At 53.0% G+C, this 23,657-nt stretch overlaps 1 protein-coding gene across 1 annotated transcript; it reads left to right on the top strand.

Annotated features, from left to right (window-relative positions):
* Positions 1-3,087: 3,087 nt before the first annotated feature.
* RGSL1 (regulator of G protein signaling like 1) lies at positions 3,088-22,133 on the top strand. The gene is given in 22 exon segments (XM_052801047.1): positions 3,088-3,671; positions 3,947-4,021; positions 4,806-4,935; positions 5,898-6,002; positions 6,334-6,495; positions 6,655-7,619; positions 8,198-8,260; positions 10,070-10,301; positions 10,970-11,077; positions 11,516-11,624; positions 12,975-13,168; positions 13,656-13,773; positions 14,296-14,320; positions 14,322-14,393; positions 14,812-14,941; positions 15,982-16,162; positions 16,902-17,040; positions 17,679-17,803; positions 17,970-18,082; positions 20,642-20,737; positions 20,868-20,932; positions 21,168-22,133. Coding segments are annotated over 22 exon segments (3,363 nt in total). The 5' UTR covers positions 3,088-3,608; the 3' UTR covers positions 21,261-22,133.
* The last annotated feature ends 1,524 nt before the right edge of the window (positions 22,134-23,657 follow it).

The following is a 23,657-nucleotide window of genomic DNA, read 5'->3' as shown; positions in this document are numbered from 1 at the left end:
CAGCAACAACAGGCGGCGAGGCTGACCCCGCAGTCTGGCAGCCTTGGACTTCGCCGCCACAGCGAGCCATGCCAGTTTATGTTGGGCAAGGATAAGAAACCCTGCGCCGTCCCCTCTGCCACCCCAGGAGCGCGAGGCTCTGCCGCTGGCAGAGGCGGCCTCAGGTCTGCTGAGGGTGAGCTGCTCCCTGTGTGGGGGGACAGAGGACGTGGGTAATTCGGGCTCGGACAGAGGGCGAGCAAAGCCCTTCTGACGTGTTTGGTGTTGCAACCCTGCCCTTATCTTTGTACAGAGTCCAGGCGCTGTGCTCCTCCCCGAGCCCCCTTCTAAATCTGGGCTGTGCTGATGTATCCACCTATTTTTTTAAGCCTCTTTTTTTTTTCTTAATAGCCACACAGCTCACATGAGCTCCTTTTGCAAGGAGCCATTGCGGCAAGACGAAGAATGCAGACATGCCCATGCACGCACCGAGCAAACCCTGGGAAGCTGCAGCCGGGCTGAGCGGAGCTCCATTCTGCCAGACCTCTTGGGGTCTCCTTTTGGGGAGAGACTCCATGGAAATGGCCCTGTGCACTCCCACAGTAACCGTGTCGGCCTGTTCCTGCTCACAGCCTTGGTCCTTTCTCAGCAGAAACCGGCACAGTCCCCCTGGGGTCAGTCCAGAGCCGGACGGGCACTAGCAGAGCTACATCAGCCTCTGAGGAACTCACTAGGCATCTGGTCAGTTGCCAACTGGAAAATATATTTTTTTGACAGTTGCAACCTTTCCCCGAGGACTTTTGAGTCTTTCATATGTGAGATGGCCACCACGCCAGCTCATCCCTAACCCCTTGTCTCATCTCTTGGGCTTAGCAGCATAAATCCTTATGAATTTGTGATCGGAGCTACTCCTCCCCAGGGTCTCCCATAACTCCTTCCCGCAGCTCTGCCTGACACCACTAGGACAAGCAGATGTTCTGAGTCTCATGGCTGCTCCTTCCCCATGTCAGTTTGGGTTTTGGCATAGCGACCAGCAGATGTGCCTGGGCTGTGACCGAAAGAAGGTGAGTGTGCATCCCCAAGGGGCTGTGCTTGGCCCCGTCCCGGAGCCATCGCCGCAGTGGCCAACGCAGGGCAGGGCCTGCCAAGCCATCCCGCAGCAGGGCGCAAGCCTGTCCTTGCCCCCGCCGCCCAAAAGCAAAGCATCACCCAAAGGACAACATCCCTTCGTTGTCACCACGAGGATGTGCATCCCATGCGTACCACGAGGACGCGCACAGCACCCGCTGCCGTTAAACCCAACAGCTTCGACCATTTGACCTAATGCAGCGTGGCCGGTGCCCTGCAGCGTGGCAGGACGTGACCTCCCCAGGGCACACACTTACGCACGGACGGTTCAGCCGTGACCTCTAACACGCTTTCACGAGTCTCTGTCGCGTCCCCCCGGCCTGGCGTAGCACCAGTTATCCCCCTTGCGCAGGGTAGCGCAGCGATGCCCAAAGAAACGCCCTCACTCGCTCGGGGTGACGGAGCGAACCGGCGCCAGTAGCCCAGGACTATCACCCTGGGGTCGCCAGCACCAGCCCCGCGATTAATTAGGAGTCGTCCCCGTACTCCCGGCGGCTGTGGAGTCCCCAGCCCACGGCTGAGGCGCTGCGCCCCGTTGCCGCCGGGGACAGCTTCACATTCCTGATTTGACAGCGCCACCTCGCGAGGTGACCCCGCGCCGGGGACCCCGTGGGGTGCGGGCAGCTGCCCGGCCCCACCGCTGCCTGCGCCAGGTACCCCCCCCGCGCAGAGGGGGCTCCGGGCTGGCCGCGCACCTGGGTATGTGTGTTTTAACCTGCCCACGCAGGTGACAGTAACAGGGACTGCGGCCACAGCCACAGGAGGGGACGCGACACTCAACGCAACTGCGTGTTGTTAATGGCCGGAACGAGAAAGCTCAGGGCTTCTTAGAAACAAGGTTGGCAGAGTCTATCCTGCGGCCCCCTCTTAGGCAAGCACGGAAGAGATGTCCGGTGCAGGAGAGGCCGCAAAACCTCTGCTCCACACTCTCCACAGGCCACGAAACCCTTTCCACTCCCACCGACAGCACAGAGCTACGGACGAGCAGACCCACTTCTCTGCTACAGGGCACATCAGAGACCCCAGGCATGACGGTGCCCAAAACCTGTAGGGCACTAGCAGTCCTGCCAGATCTGACACCATGGCATTATGGTCAGGGGGATCAAATACCCACCTGGGGAGCAGATTCCCCCTCCTGCCAGGGAAACAGGTCACTGCTGCAAGAGAGAGATGTGGTTCCTTCTTTCTTTCTCCTCTTCCCACTGGAGGGTCTCCAAGACTGGGTCTCAGCCCCAGATCTGATGAAGCAGGACAGCTAATAAGAAATCTGCGGTTGCTCTGTCTGGGGCAGATGTAGCAGGGTCTCCTGTGAAATTTCCATCACCACCTGAGCAGATGTGCTGACAGCAACCGCACACGGTGCCGAGGTGCTACCAAGAACCTAGTTTGAAGGCAGGAAGTTTGCCCAAGTGGGGAGAGGGGAAGGGTTTCATTTCAGGACTGCCCAAGTGCGTTTGCAGGGCTGGTGATTAGAAGAGTGACATTTCCCTGAAGGACAGCAAAGAGGGAGGTGCTGAGAGCCCTGCAGTGTGCAAGAGCCCTGCAGCCCCCCCCAAGGACTCGCCGGGACAAGCGTGTCACAAGCAGCGTGGCACTCCAGAACACATCCCCGGGACACGGCAACATGACGGCCACTGGTGAGTTACTTTTGCTGGAGGCTTCAGCAAAGGGGACAGTGGGTGAAAAGCAGCGTTAGGCTTCTGAAATGTGGGTCCTCCTTGTGACACAGCTCTGCCTTCACACAAGCAGACATTTCCAAGGGCATCCACCCATCAGTTAGCTGATGCCAGCCCACCCCCTTGCATCCAGATCTTTCAGACATGAATAAAACTTCACAGGATAGTGGGAGGTGTTGGCACTAGTAGCACACTGCCTTGATGTCCTGGGTGCATGTGGCGGAGGTCTGCAGCTACTGTCACTTTACCCAGAGCCACAACCTGCTCCCAGCCTGATGGTGCCTGCTCATTTGGGGGAATTTGCTACCAGAACCCGAGCAAGAGGACTCAGAGGGCATCAGGGCAGTGGGGCTGGAGCAGCAGCACCACAGCACAGCACACGGTTCCTCTCCATGATAGCAGGGTTATGCCTGGTGTCTGGGTACAGTGGAGGAGCACAGCTTGTTCCCACCAGCCACAGCATCTCCTTTCTCTGGCCCTACAGATGCCACCACAGTTGTACTTAGCCTCCATGAACCATGTACCTTTGCTATTTAGGAAGCTGCCATTCAAACTTTCCAGCTCCTGTGTGCAGCTGAACCTGGTGCTTTCCAAACACCCTGTGCCACCCACCCAAAGCACATGGGTGCACTGGGACCCAAATTTCATGGACTGTTCCAGGTCCCAATCCTCCCATGTGTGCATGGGACAAGCCCATACCGCACATCCTCTAGAGCTGTCCCTCTCAAAACTCATCTTTTAGTTCACATTTATATCACACTCAGCAACACAAAGCCCAGGTAACTTTCTCTTCTCCCCCCTGTAGGAACCATAGCCTCTACGGACATGGGGCTCCTGCTGAGAGATGATGTTTTTGTTGATTTTTTCAACACATTTCTGAATCTTCCGGTAAGTCCACTCTGCACCATAAAGCCCGGGACGTTTCTGAGCTCTTCTCAGGTGAACTTTCAGCTTCTGTGGTGTTAGAGGCCCCCAGGAAAATTGGGAATACACCACACTCAGGCTGGAAAATAAGGGAAACCTGAGGACCTCAGCTTGGAGACAGAGGTCTGAAAGGGAAGACAATGCCCTTCTCTGTAGTGAGGACTAACTAGAACCACTGGGCTGTGGGCTCCCCTGCCACCCTCCATCTCTTTCAGCTCTCCCCTTTCCTTTTGATACAGGTTTTTGGCCAGACACCCATTTACATCAGCAGCATGGGCCAGTGGGACCTCTGGCCAGAGCTGCCAAGCCACTTGGTGAGAAAATGCCTCTTGCGAGGAGAGAGGAGGATGAGGAGGAGGGAGGAAGGGCACAGGGCAGGGGAGGGAAGGAGCTGGTTTCTCATTGCTTAGGCCACTCTCTGGCTCTCCTGTTCGTGCAGCCGGGGGATTATGTCAAACCCAGGCGTCATTTTGCTTTTAAGCCCTGGGAAAAAGCATAAGCCATTTAAAGTCCTGGTGCAGCTTATGGGGTCTATCCAGCCCTCAGTAAACATCGATAGCTGGAGTTAAGGAGAGCATGTGTGGTGGCAGAGAAGGAAGACACGAACATCAGCCCCTGGTGTCCTGTATTCCTCCTGCATTCACCAGGAGTGAAGTCCTGTTGATCCTCAAACTGGCTCAGTCCTCCCCATGGACATCCCCCTTCCCCACAGCCACGAGCGCCGTTTGTGGTGCTCAGGTCCCACAGCAAAAGGGAACCTGCTCCTCTCGGTGCTGCCGGAAAGATGCCGTGCCTTCCTGTCTGGGCTCCCGGAAAGCAGGCAGGCTGCGAGGGGAGGCAGCTTTGCAGGCAGCCACACAGCACTGGGTCTCCCAGGTTTGCAGGCAGAGCTCGTGGGGATGCAGGCAGGGGCTATAGCTCAAGTATTCCCCTTCTTTCTCAGCACGGGGATGGCTTGCATCGCTGTCTAGCAACAGGGAGCCTTCCCCAGCCTCCTTCCCCCATAGCAGGGCCCGTTACTCACCCTAATCCCCAGGCAAGAGACAGCTCCTTGCTCACAGCCTAATCCTCTTCTTGGGCACGGGGGTTGCAATGCAGGAACCCGGCCCCGCGGCGTTACTGGCTTGGCTGGAAAAGCACCGGCTGCCTCACTTCTGCAGATCCAGCCTGTGCCTCCACCTTGTCCTCTGCCAGAAGCTCCTGGGTTTCATTCGGTCGGGGGAAGCAGGTGAGTCATCGCGGCATGGAGGAAATCAGCGCGGCTTCGTCGCGGCAGCAGGGCTTCCTCTTGCCAGGGCTGTCACCGCCTGGTGCCTGCCCAGCGGGTCATGCCTCTGCTCCGGGTTAAAAAGGCATTGCACATCCCATTTTTAGGCATGCTGCAGATCCCAGGGTTTCCACAGGATGAGCGGGGCTTTAGCCCACAGCTCTGTTAGTATGGGCTCGCTGCCTCTGTGGAGTTGAGCTGAAACAGCTGCTTAGCAGGGTTTACCATGTGGTTCAGGGGTGGAGCGGGGCTGGAGAGCATCCTCGGGCATAGGAAACTGGGGTCCTGGAGTTTCAGGTTTGCTGCTGTGCAGGGTGCCCAGAGCTCTCACACTGTATTGTGATACGCTCCTCGTCTGATGCTGGGAAAACAGGCCTATGCCATGGTCTGTCTTACCGGCAGCAAGTCTGAACTGTGCTCAGTTTATCCCTAAAATGAGCCATGTCAGCCCAGCCAACTGCTTTGTCAGCCTGCATGTCAAGGCAAGGAAAGGCCACTGGAAAGAAAGCTATGGCAGCAGGTATGCAGATTTTAATTTCAGAAGAAATAAGCGATTCATCACGGCTTGCTCCAGTGCCATTTTTTAATGCATTGCTGCTTCTTCTCCAGTTGGATTGAACCTCAAACTGAAGGAGATTGAGGGCAAGCCCCAAACTCAAGCAAAAATTATGGATGTTTGCAAGGGGAAGAGACACGATAACTGGGCACGCTATCACCGACATGAGCTGATTGTCCTTGCAAACACCACACGTGCATCCCACAACCTGTCTGAAACTCCCATTTCAGTGCGATTTGCTGGTCTCCTGGCTCACAGCACTGCTGCCCTCTGGCAGCCTCTGTGGGCTGGTGGGGTCTGGAGGGCTTTCTTGGGAACCACTCCTGCATGCAACCCCTAATGCCGTGCTCTGCACTCTCTCTGACAGCAAAGCTGCTGAACTGGCAAAGAGCTGACCGGTGGCTGTTGGAGAAGTGCATCAGCGGGAGCCAGGGCATGTGGAACTTTCGGGCCTTCATCCAAGGAACAGCAGGTGGGCATGGGGTGCTGTGCAGCCCTTTCTCAGCCAGCTATGGGCAAGCTACCTGGCAGGACACCGGCACAGAGCTGAGGGCATGGGTAAGCACTGGTGGGATGGGAGACACTGTGACCCCAGATAGAGCCTTGGAAGATGAGCCAGCAGCAGAGCCCCTGCATGGGTGCTGCATGCCAGGTCGATGCATAACCCTGGCTCTTCTCTACACTGTTCCCTCAGTTCATCCAGGTGATCTTTCCTTCTTTTTTTTTTTTAAACACAGGCTACTTTGCTCATCGGTGGGGCTTTTGGGGACTCCCTCCAACTCCCATCCTTATCTGATCCATAGGGGAAGAACTGACCAACTTCTGGCTCACCACCGAAAGGCTCCTGGGGCTTGACGAGTCAGACGCAAGGCAGAGGGACCTCTACATGTCCTTGCTCCACAGGCTGAAAGCCACTCACCTGCGTGAAGGCTCCAGCGTCATCACTCTCTGCAGGACCATCGTTGGTAAGAAACATGGGAGTTGGAGATGAGCAGTGCCCTTCCAGAAAGGTGGCCTTTCCAGGATGCTCCCAGGGAGATGGGATACCATCACCAGCTTTGTTTGGCTGGGCAACAGTCTGCACGGAGCCATCTCCCCATCGTAATCCCCTGCATCCTTTTCAGGGTTGCTGCCAAAAGCCAGGCACATTCAGCCCATCAGCACCAGGAGGGACATCCTAAGCAAGATGCAGGAACAGGCCCTCTTTATGATTCAGAGTTACTGGCTCCCTAAATTCTTCATCCACTGCAAGAAGGGCATGGAGGAAGAGAAATCGTGCTGGCCTCTGCTGCAGGAATATCAGGACCGTTTATTACGGGCCAACTCGCAGGAGCCCTCAGGCTTTTCGGAGAATCTCTTCATGATGCATATTAAAAGGAGCCAGGGTTTGTCAGGGCCCTACTGCAGCAAGAAGGCCAAAGCGGAGATCTGGACTCTGGTCAAGGAGGGAAGAGACACCCAAGAAATGAAGATGCCCAGTTTTCAGGTGCAACGAGAAAGGCAGCCAGGGCCAGCTGGGAGCACAAAGGAATCACGTCCGGATAAGGATGCTTTGGGATCGATTACTCAGCATTCAGAGCATCCTGCAAACACTGCCTTTCGAGGCAAAGGAGGAGCAGCCTCTCCCAAAAGACCTAGACCCAGTGCAGAGCAGGTCCTTCATCTGGAAGACCTCTGTGAAGAGAAAGTCCTCTCTAACTTGCATTCCTCTGCACCCCTTGTCCATCTGCCATCCCTGAAAAAGCCGGTCAAGACCCTGAGTTTCCTTCCCTGGGCCCTTAGTGCTGAGACCTGTGCAGGTCGGCCCTTCAGGGACTTCTTGAAGTGCCAGGACCGGCCTGTGGAGACTCATCTCCTGGATCTGTGGCATGACCTGGAGGAATTTCTGCCCGTGGTGCTGGACCCCAGCAGAGAAAACTGTTTCTTCCTGCGTCATATGATCGGGAAGAAGATATGCAAGACCTACCTGGAGGAGGGCACCATCCAGCAGCTTCCCTTGGAGACCAGGACTCTCAGGAGCTTGCGGAACCATCTGATGTCTGGAGAATTCTCCCCCTGGATATTCAGAGCCCAGAAGGAGATTTGCAAGGTACAGAGCAGTGCTGGCAGTGGTCAGGCTGGGAGGCACAGCTGGCATTGGCACCCCTGGGCTGTCATGAGGGCTGTAGGCATGTTTAAGAATTGAGGTATTTGGAAAATGAAGTTGAAAAAAGACTAGGAAGGGAAAAACTGACAGTCGCAAGCCACCTTGCACTGGACCCAGTGACCAAGATGCGCCAGGCCAGTGGAGAGGAGCATCCTCACTGGTTTGCTGGGCAGCGGAGCAGAGGTGAGCAGTCATTTAGCAGCTGGTGACCTCAGTTGTTAGGTGCACATGCCAAGGGCCAGGGAATGGCAGGGCAGTGGCCATCCTTTTGCGTCCGAGTCGCTGGTTCCAGCACAACATGAATAAAACACATTTACAACCCAAGCCCTTCTGGGCAGCCACTGAGCAGCCCAATGGACCAACCTGGGCGTACAGCTCCTGGCAGAGCTGTCCTGAGCATCTCAGCAAGCTGTAACCTGCCCACGGTGTCACGGCTGCGACCTCAGGGTACAGCAGGGCTGGGGAGCGCCAGTTGCTGCTGGAGCACCGGCTGAGGACAACCCACCTTTGTTCCTCCTCAGGTGCTCTGCAGCTTCTATGAAGAATTTCTGGCTGACGATGACAAGACGTTCCTCCAGTCTATGGTAAAAGGCACGCATAGGGGACATGGGCATCCTCGTGGGGCGCACAGGCAACAGTGGGGATGTGAAAAGTTGGAGAAAGGGAGGGAGGGGAAGCCTAGCATTAGCTGCAGCGGTCCAGCGTCCCACTCTGTCCCCCAGCCAATGCTGCCACAGGGTGATACGGCAGAGCCGGCCCTGCTCCAGCTGCCCCGAGCAACAATCCTCAGCTCCTCCACTGCAGCATCCCGTAAGTCAGCAGCAATGCAGGCATGCCCCGCAAGAGCTCCCCTGAGAGGGGCCATGACCCGGCCTAAAAGCAGGGAGACACTTAAATGCAGTCTTTCAGGGTAGGCGGGGGTGAGACCAGCAGCAGGCAGTGCACCAGCAGCAGGCACTGCCTCATGGGCAAAACACTTCTGGGAATTAACTCCCCCTTTTTTCCTTGCCCATAGTGAATACTGCTATTAATGTGACTCATGTGCAGACACACATGCATATGTCCCTGTCCCAGCACGAGTGCCTGGCCAGCACACTGGGGGAAGAGGGCATGCAGCCTTTTAGCCTATGATTCAACCACGCTCAAGTTTTCCACATATTTTTTCCACTGTGTAAAGGGATGATTTAAGAAAGCAGAGTCACACAAGCACTGATCTTCCCAGACTATTATCGCTCCTGGCAGCAGAAATCCCACTAATACCTCACGTTTATTAACACCCTAATTGCTAGCCTTACACCTGGAAACCTCCTTGCAGACAGAAACCCCCGAGCATCCTACCTGCTTGCGTCCCTGCACAACCTATGCAGGCAATTTTGCTCACTGCAGACGGTGTTCTTCAAACCAACAGTTAAGCTTTTCCCCAAACTGCAATGTAAAATCAGCAGCTGATCCTGGAAATGGTAAGGAGACGCTGTCAGTACTAGTGCCCCCAAAGACCTGGCTCACAGAGATGCCAGTGTCTCAGTCAGTGAGAGCTGAGCATTCTGGAAAAGTTGGCTGGCACCTCCTGACCTGCATTCATTAAATGCTCTTGGTTGTAAGTTAATTAGCTGCCCAGGTTTTTAAGTATCTCTTGACAAGGAAATTACCCCTCAGAGCACAGACCTGGTCTGGGAGTGCAATTAGCACTTCAGCAGGTGTCGAGGCCATGCTCTCTGTGGGTACCATCCCCTAAGCCAAACTCCTCCCGGGTCTCGCTGCACTGATGTCAGGGGAACTGCTCCGGGACTTAACAGGGTTATTTTTGGTGCTTGCTCTCAGCAGCACGTATCTCGGTCAGAAACCAGCCACTCTGATCCTGCTGGTTGGTGAGTCGTGCAAATTTCTCGCCTCTGGGGAGGGCTAAAACCTGTGGGAGGGTCTCTGTGGGGGGTGAGGGAGGCACTACCAGGGCAGCAGCCATAGCCAGACCCAGGGATAGCAGCCAACCGAAAAGGCACACGAGGTTACCTGCCTGCTGGGGACACCTTCAGGGTTGTTTTCAGCCCTCCTGGGTGGATGTTGACCTCTTCAGGAAAGCTGCTGCCTTTGCTGGCAAGCCGCTGTCTGGACTACCCAGGGGACCTGCTGCATGTCCCCGGTACGTCCCAGCTGCAGGCAGATGTGAGCCAGCTTTAAGCAGCTGCACGGGTAGGTTTAAGGTCTATGCTGAGCTTCATGCTCACGTAGATTTCTTCCAGGTGGTATAAAGCTAAAGCAGAGATCTAACTTGGGTAGGTTTGTACTCTAAGGCACAGTAAAACATGCAGCTAGCCTATCGGGCACAGTGCTGGAGCAGCTCCTAAGCTGGGATACGTGCTCTGTGCAATCACCCTCTGCTCTTCTTGCTGTAGTCTCTGCAGAGTGATGTCCTAATGCCTAAGATGCAAGGCCATGCTGTTGGGAAAGATGAATGTTTCCTCCTGTCCCAGCGGACAAACAAATCCTTGAAGCTGAGCCAGGCCTTGCATGGCACGAAGAACTTGGAAGGTCTCTCCTCCAAGCACTGGCGATTAATTGCGACTCAGGACCTCCGGAAAGGGGGCTCCATCCAGGCAGAGGTGGAACCTCTCCTGTGCAGGACCGGTAAGTGGAGGATCTGAATTTCTGCCAGGGCTCATGTTGATAAAGCACGCTTTGTGCATCTGTGGTGACCACTGCCCCTCGTCAAGGCTTTAGTGCATTGCTGTATTGTTGACAGCATGTGGACGTCATGGAGTGGGTTGGGACAGGGTATCTGGGAGCCATGAGCTGTAATCCAAGCTTTGGCAGTGACCTATGGGCCAAATTCCCTCCTGCCAGTACTAGAGGCACCAGATGCCCCATCCCTGCACTGGCCTGGGTCACCAGACTTTGCTGCAGCAAAGTGACTGAAACCCAAAGCCAGCAACAGCCACTGTCACCCCCCTTCCACGTCATGACCTTCTCCTGTGGACACCGGGACTGGCTATGCTGGTGTAACATCTCAGATTTTTGTTCTCACATGATGTTTTGAGAATGACATCAAGTTTCTGGACACTTCCCAGTGCACTGAGAGTGACAGCAGTCACCTGTAGCAACCCTTAGGTAACTTGTGGGGCCTTGGTCATACCCGAGAAACGCAGTGTCACGGGTAGATCATGGGAACAGGACAGAGAAGGGGAAAGGAAAGGTGGGTAGCAGTCACAGTACAGCACTCGGAGCAAGTGCTGAAGGGCTGTCATAGCCAGGAAGAATTAACATGGGATCTGTCCTGGCTTCTCTGTCTGATGCAGACTCCCAGAAGATGACGTCAAATGTGCTTGCTGTTCAGAAACCCTTGCTGGCTGTGGATAGCCCAAGCAAGGAAAATGAGCTTCTGTGTCTCAAAAGCCCATTACTTGGTGAGTCCAGTCTGAGCAGGCTAGAAGCAGGGTGGGTGGACGGGCCCCCAAACTTCACGCCCTTGAAGGTGCTCCAGCATACCCTTAGGGGACTGGACAAGCAGGGATCTTCCTTGCTTGCGTGCCATCATCCAGTAGAACATCTCCAGAAGGAGAGAGAGGCCTAGCCACCTTTGAAAGGCATATGTTTTGGGGTGTTAATCCAGCCAGGGAAGGTGGGAGTGGGAGAGTTTGTCTGAAGCAGATGCCAAGGAGGTCAAATCACACGGAGTTCCTACAGGACCCCAGTGTCTCCTGAGCTGGGCTCACCATGCAGACATCAGCATGGTGGCTCTGGGGACAGCTTGGGTTTCTTTGGGTTCCTTTGCCTTGAGGACACCTGTGAGCAGGCTCTGGCTGTCACCTAAGGAAGGGGCCAACCCTGTTCTATCCCCACAGCTGTTGAACCCGAGAACAGAAAGAAGATGACTGTTCCTGTGAGAAAAACGAAATCAAGCACGACAAAGTCCACCACTGTTACAGTAGAGAAGCCATCTAGAAGACCCAGGTCTGGCACCCTGCAGCAAAGGGCTTTGCTGTTTTTTGCTACTTCCACTCTTTCAGGAAACAGATTTTTCTCAGTGCTTCCCTGTAGTGCCACTGCTCCCTGCTTCACCATCGGGCCCTCTCAGATGTAGGCATGGGTGGCCTGTGGGTCTGAACTGTAGAGTTACCAGGGAAAGGAAAAAAATGCTTTAACACGCTCCCAACCCCATAGTTCAGATTTACTCCTCACATCTTGTGCATGTCTCATGCACTTCATCCTCAATCACCCCCTGGCATGCCACCTGTACTGCAGCTAGGCAGCTCTCAGATTCCCAGAAAAATCACTTTAAGTCACCCTGTGACCACACTTAGATCTCTGTACTCGCTGACCATGTGAATGTCCATGTGGCTCATGTCTCACCTCCTGGGAATACTCCAGACATGAGTCCTCGCAGCTCCACATTGGGATATTAATGGTAACCAAGACACAAGTCCTGAGTAAGGGCAGCATTTATTGTTTATTGTGAAAGTCAGTCTCAGGAGCCACACTTAAACAAAGAAAATATTTGACCCAGTCCACTGGTCTTCAGATAAGGGCTTGCTAACCTCATAAATGACCCCAAATCCCAGCCCACTCCCAGCTCTGGTTTTCCAAAGCTCTGCTGATTTTTTTCAATGTAGCTGTCCTCTGGCTTTACATCTATCAATAACGTTCTGATCTACCAGTTGCAAGTGGCAAGGTTTTTCTACTCCAGAACACCCTCTCCATGGCCAAATGCATGAAGTCCTCTGCCATCCAGTGGCAAATTATTGTTTATTCTCAGCAAGTGCCAGAGGGGACAGCATTACCTCCTTCTCCCACCAGTCCTTCCAGGTGCCCCATCCTTACCTGCCTCCCTCCCCTGGTCTCTGCAGGGCTGCCCACTCCATTTGCAGGTTCTGAGGTCTCCATCACAGACCCAAAGTCCTGCCTTCTCCTTGGACTCCCTGGGTGAAGCCTCCTCTTCAGGCTGAGACCAGTTCCTTTGGATACATGGCAGCAAAGCTGTTGGGCAGGTACACCTATGGCAGAAAAGAAACAGCTTGTCAGGAGAATCCCCCCTGGATTCCCAATGGCTCAGTGGATGATGATCTTAAAGGTCTTTTCCAATCTAAATGATTCTATGGGCAAGACAGACAAGGGAGGCTGTGCTCCACCAGTACCTTTACTGGCCCATCTGCTTCATGGATCCCACGCACCACTCATCCACACATTTCTAGCTCTTCTTCAGGTGTCTCTCTCTCATTGGAAAAGCAAACACAGAGGTCCTGGCTATTTTCCAGGTCACTGGTGGCACAGAGATCATATCCCCTGGTGTCTCCTCCTCTACAGGCACTTCATGAAAGTACTGCACAACCCTGCCCACCTGCAGTTCTTCAAGCAGTTCCTCAAGGAGCGCAAAGCAGATGAACCACTGCGTTTCTGGATGGCCGTGGAGAGGCTAGTTGCAGAGACCAACCCCAAGACGAAGAGCTTCCTCATTAACAGCATTATCAGAAATTATTTCCATGCCAAAATCCCAGCTGGTAGGACCTTCCCAACCTGCACTTTACCTTTACTCTATTCATGATGTAAGCCTCTTTTCCCTGAGCTGGGTGCTGGTTGCAGATTTTATATCCTCTTGCAGGGACCTGCCAATTCTCCTTTCCCATCCAGTGGAGCATTTATTTCCTGAGGTGTTCCACTGCCACTTATATTTCCAGGAAGGTGGTCTACTTCTTTGGCAGGATCTACGGACCAAGACCTGCAACATGCAATTCCTGCAGTGGCAGAAATAGCTTTTCCCTATCTTGTCTTCTTTAGATGCTCTTGGAGTCACAGTTTCACTCCCAAAGTACACAATTAGCACAGTATAGAAAGGAAAAGGGATGAGACAGCCAAATTCAGCAAACAGAAGACAGGGCAGGCAGACATGGGACAGGGTGCCACGTGCAGATGTGAGGGTAGGAAGAGATGTCATGGTGGTTCAGGGGTGGCTGGCAGGGGCACGCAGTGACTGCACTTCTCTTCCAGAGGAACAGCTGGATTGCCACACTTCTATCATCAAAGAAATAAATGAGGCTGAAACAGTCAGCCCCTTGATGTTGATGACGGCACAGATCTTTGTCCAGAAAGCAATGGAAAAACGATGGTGAGCACCTGGGTCAAGCTGGTTCCTTAAGCCTAGTGGTTATGCAAGCACATCGTTCCCAACATCCATCCCATCCCAAGGTGACAGGCAGCAACTGCTACAAATATATTTCCCTATGAACTACCAGCTGGTGCATCAAAATCCCAGGCAGGCCCTCACCCCAGCAAAAGTGCTGTTGCAGCTGCTGATGCATTTACCTGTGCAAGGCTGGCAGGTCCCATGGGGACCAAATCACTGCTGGGCTTGCAGGGTGCTGGACTGGAGGAGGAAGCATGCTGCAGATAAGCAGGACAGACACTCCCAAGCCTGCTACATGCAAGAACAGAGCCCAGGGGAGGGGATCCAGGCCCCTGTCCCATTCTCCAACCTCCTCCAGGAGCAGAAGTTCAGTGTGACCCCAAACCCCAGGGCTATCCCTGTGAGCTGCTCCTCCCACTTAGCTACCCTCCCACCAAACCACTCCTCATGAGTCTGGCTGCCCTTGATGCGCTCTGTCTCTCTCTCTGATCTCCCATCTGGCAGGTTTAAAGAGTACCAGGACCTGTTCCCCCCCGAGCGATACGCATAAGTCTAACCTTTGTTTGCAGCATGGGATGAGGAACTTCATAACAGACAAGCTGGTAAGGAAAGACCCTCTCTGCTGGCAGGCTGAGGATCTTGTCCAGGCAAGAAAGAGAGGAGATGGTGCAGGTCAAGCGGTGCTCATGTAAATGGGGTGAGAGGGTCAGACTTGGAGAGTTGCAAAAAGGCAGCTGATAGGTAAAGCCTCACTCCTAACGGCTCTGGAGTCCTGCTGCATACAGGCTCCACCAGATTTGGTCAGGACTGGCCAAGTGATTCACACTATCACCTACAGCCACTAGTGAAACCAAGAAATACTGGAAAGCAAAGATGATGGCTGGGTCACAAATCCCATTGCCAAGGCTGGGCTCTGGTTGTCCAGCTCACAGTGGTAGGTCCAAACGGGAGGGCTCTGTCTGGGAGCAAGCCCTATCACTGCAGCCACCGGCTGAAGTGAGCTGTGCCATGTGTCCGCAGCGGTGGGCCTGGTATGCCATTCAAGACGTGGTCAAGAGCATCTGCAAGTTCCGGAGAGAGATGGGCAATGACAAATGCCGTGCGGAGTTTGAGGACTTTCTCCGTCGGGAACTAGGAAATGAGGAGGAAAGTATGGCTAGACTCCTGCCACCCTCTCTCCTCCCTCCCCAAGACAGTCCTGGGTTTAGGCAGAGAAGTAAATGGGGGAAACCTGTGGCTCATCTCCCATCCCCATATGACGACCTACTTTTCTCTGCTGGAGGTATATAAAGATCCAGAAAAAGCGGGTATCTCAGGATGCCAGATATTGCTGTGCAGAAATCTGTGCACTTAGGTGCTGGAGTCAGGAGACGAGGTCCAGAATTTTGCACAGGCAACTTGCGCACATACACATTCATGCAACATCTGGTTTTCTGATGCGGGTGCCCCATGATGCTGTTGCATCCTCAAGCAATAATGTATATGCAAGTTTACAACTCTTCCACGAAAAACAGGAGGCACTAAATGAAGCTAAGGTGACACAGGCCAAAAAATAAACAAAAGTAAATTGTTTTCTATGCAATGGGGAGCTGGCCTACAGAGTGCTTTGCCAAAGGATGTCGATCCTGAAAGTTTACACACAGGTTCGAGTGGAGGCTGGAAAAGCAGTTAGAAAAGGAATCTACCGAAATTGCTAAATACACAGAAACCCTATCTAGATCAAGAAGTCCCTGGAAATGAAAATTATGAAAGCTGGAGAATATTGTATATGGGGGAAGTAACACAGATTTTTACCTTTCCTTCTCCCTAGTTATCTTCTTGTGGCCTCTGTCAGAGACAGGATAACAGCTAGACAGACCAGCAGACTTTTGATCTAATGTACTGTGGCCATCCCCTATGAAAACAATGAACATAAGCACTCCATGGGGTGCAAAGAGGAGGATGGATGGAGGAGGTTACTAAGCTAGAGGGAAGGCTGCACACTGGATGGGTCTGAATTCCCTGGAGAGCCTAGCTGCAGGAAGGCTGTAGGCCACATAGGTAGAATGACCCTCAGCAAATTACTTGCATGCCAGTAAAGCAAGCACAGGTGAGGTGAAGGAGCACCGTATAGCTCAGCATCAGATGCCCAGCTGGCCTCAAACCCAGTGCTGGGAGAAGCAGGACACAACGGCTCTTCCCCTCTTTCAGACTTGCCCATCAGCTCGATGCGGAGCAGCAGCACCGTGAGCACTTGCCGCTCCCACACGGCCTCTACCAGCACCCCACCAGACAAGGAGGTGGTACTAGTGAAACGCCACCTGTTTAACAGCCAGCTCATTACTGTCAACTTCCTCGTCGATGACCTCCGGTTTTATCTGGAGATCGACAAGTAAGTTCCCTTTCCACCGTGTGCTCAGGTACCACCAGTCTCCCTTGGCTCTGGCCCAAACCCATCCAGCAGGTAGTGCCCATCTCTCAGCAGGGGATAAAGCCTGGTCCATGGATTCATTAGCACATCCTAAGGTCCGTGCTGCCACCCCTAAACTCCTGTCAGGACCTCTGTGCAAGGCTGGTATCCGGATGTCATACGACACAACCAAAGTCTCACCCCGTAGCTGTCTACATCTAATCTATTCATGGAGCCCCCAAAAGCCTCCATTTCAACCAGAAGTCCCCTGGCTCAGGGTTCCTGTTTGGGTATCCTGGAAGTACTTTTGGTTTGATAGTCCCAAGCAATCTAACATTTTGCCTACACCTTTCTTGATGTGCCTGTTGTGGCATTTCTCCATTGACTTTGTCCAGTTCCCTGACAAACCAGTAAGGGCAAGCCCTGGCCAATGGGCAACAGCCCCGCAGTCAGCACCCCCCCCCCCCCCCCCCCCCCAAAACCAGGTTTTGATTCCCCTCTTTTCCTGAAGAAGGGCAAACATCACATCCCCCAGGTGAACATTGTGACCACAAGGGTGGTAGAAGAGGGAACTGGCTTTTCATCCCTCCCGTTTCACTGTCCTACACCTTGTGGATTGCTTTTTCTGGCCCAGTAAATACAAAGCTAAGCAAGAACAAAACTATTTAGCCTAGCAGTCAAGAGCACTTGTCTCAGAGCAAGACCCCACATGCCTTTGCAGGTTTTCCAGGCTGGCTGATTCAGTTGAAGCTCTGGCAGCCCGCAACATGCAGTCAGAAAAGGAAGTTGCTTTTCTCAAAAGGAAAGTCACCATCATCAGCAAACTCTTCCTGAACTCTGATATTCCCCCCAAACTGCGGGTAAGATCCTGGGACCCACCCAGGAAGGCTGAAGGCTGCTGTCTGCTCATTGCTCAAGACCATTGCATCGCAGCTGCAAGCGGTTGTGGGGAAAGGGGAACCAGGCAGAGGTCTGCATCTGCTCCAGCAAAACATGCTCTGAAGCTTCAGAGTGTGCTCTGGAGCTTGGGACCTCCACTTGGGCTCCATGGGATGGATCCACCACCAGACCCACACTAGCACTTGACTGGGATAGTTTGAGGACAAGTGTGTAGACAAGGAGATGGTGAAATCCCCTACCTGCTGGAGAAGTGCCAGGGCTGAAGCACCAGGACGAGTGCTGCACGCCACCAATTCAGCCCTTTCACTCTCCAGAGGTCAATGTCACCACCATCACCTCCCCACTGCACCCACCTTTTCCCCTTGCAGTAGCCATGGCTCTGCCTATCTTCCCTTTGGAAAGCACAGCACAGTGCTTTCCACAGAAATCCGGGGGGGATCCTGCCCTTGTATCTGGGACAGTCAGCCAGGATGTAACTAGTATTTCTTCTCAGAGACTGCTGAAATGCAAGGTGGGGTCAGGGAGAGAATCGTGCCTCTAGGGCCCATCAGGAGCACCACAAACTGCTTTGGTTAAGCAAGGTCTCTTCTGTGGCCAGGTAAACATCTCTGAAGAAGAGAGAGATTTAATCTGGAGTTTATCTTCCAAGGGGCTACTGAACCGTGTCCTCTACCACAGGGCCAAGGTCATCATCTTCCCCATCCTGATGCACTTCTGGAGAAGGTACCTATACCCTCTCTCCCAAGGTGGGGGAGGCTCTGTGGATGCCAGCCTTTTTCTCCAGCCACCTGTTCCTCTGACATGATGAAAATGCAGACAAGACATCCCCCAAGAGCTCAGCTGTAGATGTCTGCTTGGAGGTTTGCTGTCTTCAGTTTTTCTCATACAGGTTCTGCACCTGGAAGGTGATGAGGAGCTTTCGGGTCTCTGCGAAGGACAGGGTGCCAATCTCTTTGCCCAGTACAAAAACCTCCTCTGAATCATCTGACATCTACAGTCCAAGTAAGCTGAGTGCCTGTCTCCCTGCTCCACATTTGTCCTCAGGCTTGTTCTTCCAATGCAGAGATGTCCAGACCTGGGGTTTTGGTGTCCCACAGGGTTCCCCTTAAAAGAGCCAAACTCCTTCCTTCACACAGCTTTGAGGATTTATGTGGTGCAGGCCTGTTGGAAAATGAAGCATCTCTGAAATCATTCCTTTCCATCAAATTCAGTCAAAATCGCCCAGTGGGTTTTTAGAAATTTCTTTAGGAAACAGGGAAGTGGGTGCAGAGACTTCGTGAGCAAAGAGCTGTTGCATAACTCTTGTGTACTTCAATAACTAAGTTAAAAATACTTTTGCACACATCCTAAAACAGAAATAAAGCAACTAATCTTTTGGGTTGCAAGTCAGATGGGAGCAGGAAAAGGAGAAGAACCATGCAGCCAAACAGCAGGCTCAGTGGCATTACATAGAGGATGCTTTGAGCATCTGGAATGGAGAATAAGCTTCATCAGGATTTGAGGAGACATACAATGGGACATGTCTGGGGAAAGAGAAAGGTATTCTTCCTTCCTCATCCACGTGTTCAGTTTCAATACACTGAATAACTCTAAACTGAAAAACACAAAGAAAGTGGTGCTAAGTGCTGTCAGCCTGCCTGACAACCTGGCTCCTTGACTGAATATTCATTTGGAAATTGTCTAATTGATTTTTGATTAAAGGAGAAACCAAAATAGGCACATACTAATCTTGCTTTGATGGTCGAGTGGGTGCCAGCAAGCCAGTGTTCTGCTCCCTGTCATTTATTACTGTCAAGTTCCGGTTAAAAATCAGCAGTTATAGGATTTTGATACCTACAGGCAGGTGCTTGAGCTACCGCTCTACAGCCAAGCCAGGGTAACAGACCCCCGTGCTGGTGTGCTCCAAGACTGCCAAGCCATGTCTATTAGCTCAAACTACCCCACACCTTGGGTATTCCCCTGGATAACACGCAATGTTCAGCTTGAGTCTCCACCTTGTTACAGAGCCTCACTGCACTTCCACGATCTTCTCAAACAACGTAGCTGTTTGAATGCAAAAGCCTATTGGCACCAGGAAAAACAGACAAAACCCAACCCATCGCACATGTATTCCCAGCTAGTGCCAAGCCAGAAGCGTTGTGTTACACAGGAGCTACCTGCTGTGTTATCTGGGACAAAGACACATGTTTGCCAAGGTCTTCAGGAAACCGGTGGGGAGAGACAGACATTTAATCAGTGCAAACTGTTGCAAGGGTTAGGACAATCTCACCGCTGCCCAAGCAGTGTAGCCCATATTTAATTACACAGAGCCTCAGAGAGTGAATGCACTGAGAAACTGCTCTGGAGAGACAGCTGGGGACATGTAGAAAAGATTGTGCTCTTTCTCACATGGACATTAATCCTGCAGTGATTGTCCCTGGGACGATTGTCCCCAAGCCACAGCTCCTTGTAGCACCTCACAGGGATGAATAACCAGAGCTGGGCAGATAAAATCCCTCAGCTTGGGTGTCTTGGGAAGAGATGTGTGATCTCTCAGACCTGTCTCATTTCTCCTGTCCTAGCCTGCATGGCTGGCACATTCAGCCTGGTTGAGTAGGAAGGGCAGATGCCATCATGCCTTGGTAGGGCAGAGCTGTACCCGCAGGGTGCAGCACAGGCTGGCTCCTGCTCTGCGTCACCTGCCAACCCGCAGGCACCCGACTGCAGCACCCTGACTGTCAGAGAGGAGCAAACCAAATCAGCGTGCAACCCAAAAATAGCTGCTGTTTCTTGACTGCGCTAATGCCAGTGCCACCTTTCGCTCGGGACACTTTCTGCACCTTATCACACTTTCACCAATGACCTTTATCTAAGGATCTCGATTTTCTGAACTTTAGATAAAGAGCTTGCTTTTCAGCTGGGAAAAATTGGTTATGTTGTCTTTAAAAGGCACTAAAATTGCTAGGGAAAAATACCTGTAATTCCAGAGAAAACCTCCTATCGCCCACGTCTTGCTTTTCTCTTATTTTGAGGGTTGCTGCTTCACGCAGCACGCGGTGCATGCACGGCTGGGAAGGTGCCAGATATGAATCCATCTCCCATCACCAGGCGTCACTGTGGCACTGTCTGTGCCTTTACACGAAGCAGAGGGGCCGGTCCTGCTGAGACTGGACATACTGCCTGCACCCCACTTCATGGGCATGAACACAGTGCTCCTCTTGGGAGAAGCCACCCATGCGGGCACGAAGCTGAGAGCACATCGGTGTGTGGGGGCAGCAGTGCACACGCCCGTCCCCATCTCTCCAAATGCCATTTCGTCGCAAACCTCCCGTCTGCCACCCAGGACACCTCAACCCTGCAGCAAAGCCAGGGTGGGAGATGTCACCCCTGCCCCGCAGCCCCCAAAGAGCTTTGCAGTCAAGGAGACCTGGGTAACTCATGTCCTTGCTCAACCACCTTTCCTTGACCTCCGTACAAGTTGCCCCATGGGATTCAAAGGGAACAACGCATCCTGCTGTCCTCCCTCATTTGCCATCAGAGTGCTTGCCTCACAGTACTGCTTCATCTCTTCTCCCTCACCAGGCAATCACACCGTCATTGTCTTCACGCTCCTGAAAGGGGTCCAGATCCTGCTGCCCCGGCCCCAGAAGAAAATGGAGCCACTGGAGGAGCAAAAAGGTGAGCCAATACTGAAAGGAGCATTCCTGCTCTCAAGGAGACCTCCAGCTGCCAGGATGGGAGCTGGGCTAAATTTAGGGCTCCCTGCATCAGTCCACGATGGGAAGTTTGTGCATGTTGTTTTTCTCAGATTCAGATCAAAGTCTTGATAAAAGGCTCTCATTCAGCAAGTCTGCCTCTGGTCCTGCAGAGCAGGTAGGTGGTCACAGAGGCAGTCTTAAAACCCAAAGGCCACCTGGGTGGGTCTGTGCAGCATGCTGGTCACCCCCACCATCTGCAGTAACACGCGCAGAAAATCCCCAGTTGCTGCACCTCTCCATGCCCTGAACATCCCCTGGGGAGCACACAGCTGTGTTGTTCATCCCTGACCACTCGCACCCTGCCTCCATCAGCAGTGGCCACTGATGCAACATCTCTCCCCTCCCTGCAGGCACTGAGGAAAGGACAGACCTCTGAGGAAGAACAGACCTCCCAACACACTGTCCACGCCAAGCAGGACAGGGGTGTGCCCCAAGGAAGCTGAGCAGCCCAGACACACTGCATAGTTTGCACTTAATCAGCAGTAAGACCTAAAAATAAAGCAACTCACGGCATCCTCCAGCCTGCATGGTAACATAGCACAGCAGCTTGCACCTCTGCAACTACAGCAGGGACATGCCACGACGCGTGTTTCCACCTGAGGAGATATCCTTGTCCACACGCCAGTCTCCTTCCTCATATGTATCTGTAATGCATTGCCCATAGCTGGGACCCAGTAACAGTGTAAATATCACACTGGGTGCACAGCACAACACCACCTTTGAGGTCTTTCCCAAGAAATTTGAAAGGTGCTTAAAGCCACAAAGCAGTCAACAGTAAATACTTTGCCCGAAGAAGGGGCTCCTCAAAGACCACCCAACCCTAGAAGCTGCTCCAGCCCTGCTGCGCAGTGAGCCATGCTTCTCACCAAAGACTGGGATTGCTTTCCTCTGCTCAGCATGGCTTACAGCCTTCTCTCAGCTCCTCACCCCTCCACAGTTTCCACACAAATTAAATACCTCCTGTGGGTGGCAAGGCTAAGAGAGCCCACCTGGTTTACTACTCAGCTGTTCCTGGGTGGTGAGATGGTGCCTGTCTTGCCAAAGCCTTTCTGATTCTCCGATCAAAATCGGCTCGTGCCTGACTTGGGGCCTGGGTGTGTTTTTTTTAAAAGCCAGTGTGTTTACAAAGCACTAACCAAATCATATCAGACCTTCATTTTCCCCAGGTGAAACTGAGTTGAAGTGGCTTTGCCCAGTCACCAGGAAGCTGCAGAAATTCCAAATGTTCATTTGACCTCACGAAGAAACAACCATGACCTTTATCGCACCTTGCCTCTGATAGCTCCCTTGCAAGCTCTCAGCTTTGTAATTTTGAGCTACTTCTTAACCCTTAGATCCTAGAAGACTGCATCCAGGGAATAACACAGGTGCATTTAAGGCAGATGATGACATGTTTCATATTTGTCAGTTATGATTATCAACACTTTGCTTCTGGAGGATCAAAAAACCAAACAAACCCAAAGTCCAAGAATATTTCTATAAATGAAGGACTTAGGAAGCTGATGCCACTCCTACAACCCGAACTGTGACCAGCTCCTCAAAATTTCCCTTGTGCTGTAACTTGATTTTGCCCCAAAAGCTTTCAGCCCCCAAACCTACCTGCGTTTCTGTGTGCTTTTCACTAACACTTCAGGCTCTGCAGCCTGATCCCAGCCGACCCTGGTCCCTAGAAGGCTTCACAAACGTGCCTGAAGCTCAACACAGCAAAACCACAGCTAAGAGTGCCACTGTTTCTGTGGACTTTGGTTTGGTTTTTTTTTTTTTCCTAGTGCAGCAAATGAGACACATTGACCTAGGGCCATCCCTGTGCACACAACGATGTCCTCAGTACGCAAGTGACAGGATGGGGAGCACCTGATCCCATCACATTGGGTTGAGCCAGCTGCCCCTGGGGTCACCCAGCAGGAACAGAGGAAAAAGGCAGAGGCACAGCAAATACACAACGTACAGGCATGACAGCAGGGGAGTGAAGCATGTAGGACCAAATCAGCATGCCCTTGGGCAGTATGCATGGTCTGCAAGCCTGCCTGTACAAGGCAAAGGCAAGCAGCACCTCCCAGATGGGCACGGATGCTGGGAGCCATCAGCACATCAAGCAGCACTAACTCTGGCAGCTGGCTCTGCCCCTGGCTCCCCAGGACACCTTTTTCCCCAGGCTGCGACATCAGGCACTGCCATACCAGCCAGCTGCAATACTGTCCAGCTGTCCTTGCCACCGGTTCTCCACCCTGCCTGGCCTCTCGCTCAACGCTCGCCCATCCTCCCCAACCCTGCGAGGGGGAGAGGCAGCTTGGTATTTTCCCCAGCATTGGTCCCAGCCCTGCATCCCCCCCCCCCCCCTTCCCGTGGCCTGACGTTCTGTGAGCAATAAGCTTTGCAGATGCCGTGCATGGCTCAAGTTTCTCCTCTGACACCAGCCTGCCAGCACCTCTGGCTTCTCGGAAAGCAGGACATGGCCCTGCAGACCACGTGAGCCTTCCCTGGAAATTCTTCCCAGGGGCCCGATTGACCCGGAGAGACAAGCCCAGCCTCCATGGGTTTAATCATTGCTCTGCTCTGGAGAGCCTTGAGTGCTCTCTGCTTTCAGGAAGGCCTTTCCACAGCCTTTTAAGGCTGCCAAGTCACAGCCCTTTAGCAAAACAGCAGAGTGATGCAAGAAGACACAAAGGTCAAAGCAAGCCAGAAATGTGGCATTTTACAAGAGGCTGAAGGAGCCCAGCCCATGGCCTCACCTGTCCTTATGCAAAAGCAGAAACATGCTGCTGCAGCATGGGGCCTCCGTGCCCCCCATAGCACCCCTGCTCCCCACGCTGCTGAGACCTGGACATGCATCTCTGGGA

This window comes from Harpia harpyja, chromosome 11 (genome assembly GCF_026419915.1).
Source record: "Harpia harpyja isolate bHarHar1 chromosome 11, bHarHar1 primary haplotype, whole genome shotgun sequence".
In the NCBI taxonomy this organism is placed as follows: Eukaryota; Metazoa; Chordata; class Aves; order Accipitriformes; family Accipitridae; genus Harpia; species Harpia harpyja.
This window is presented reverse-complemented; position numbering and strand designations above follow the sequence as displayed.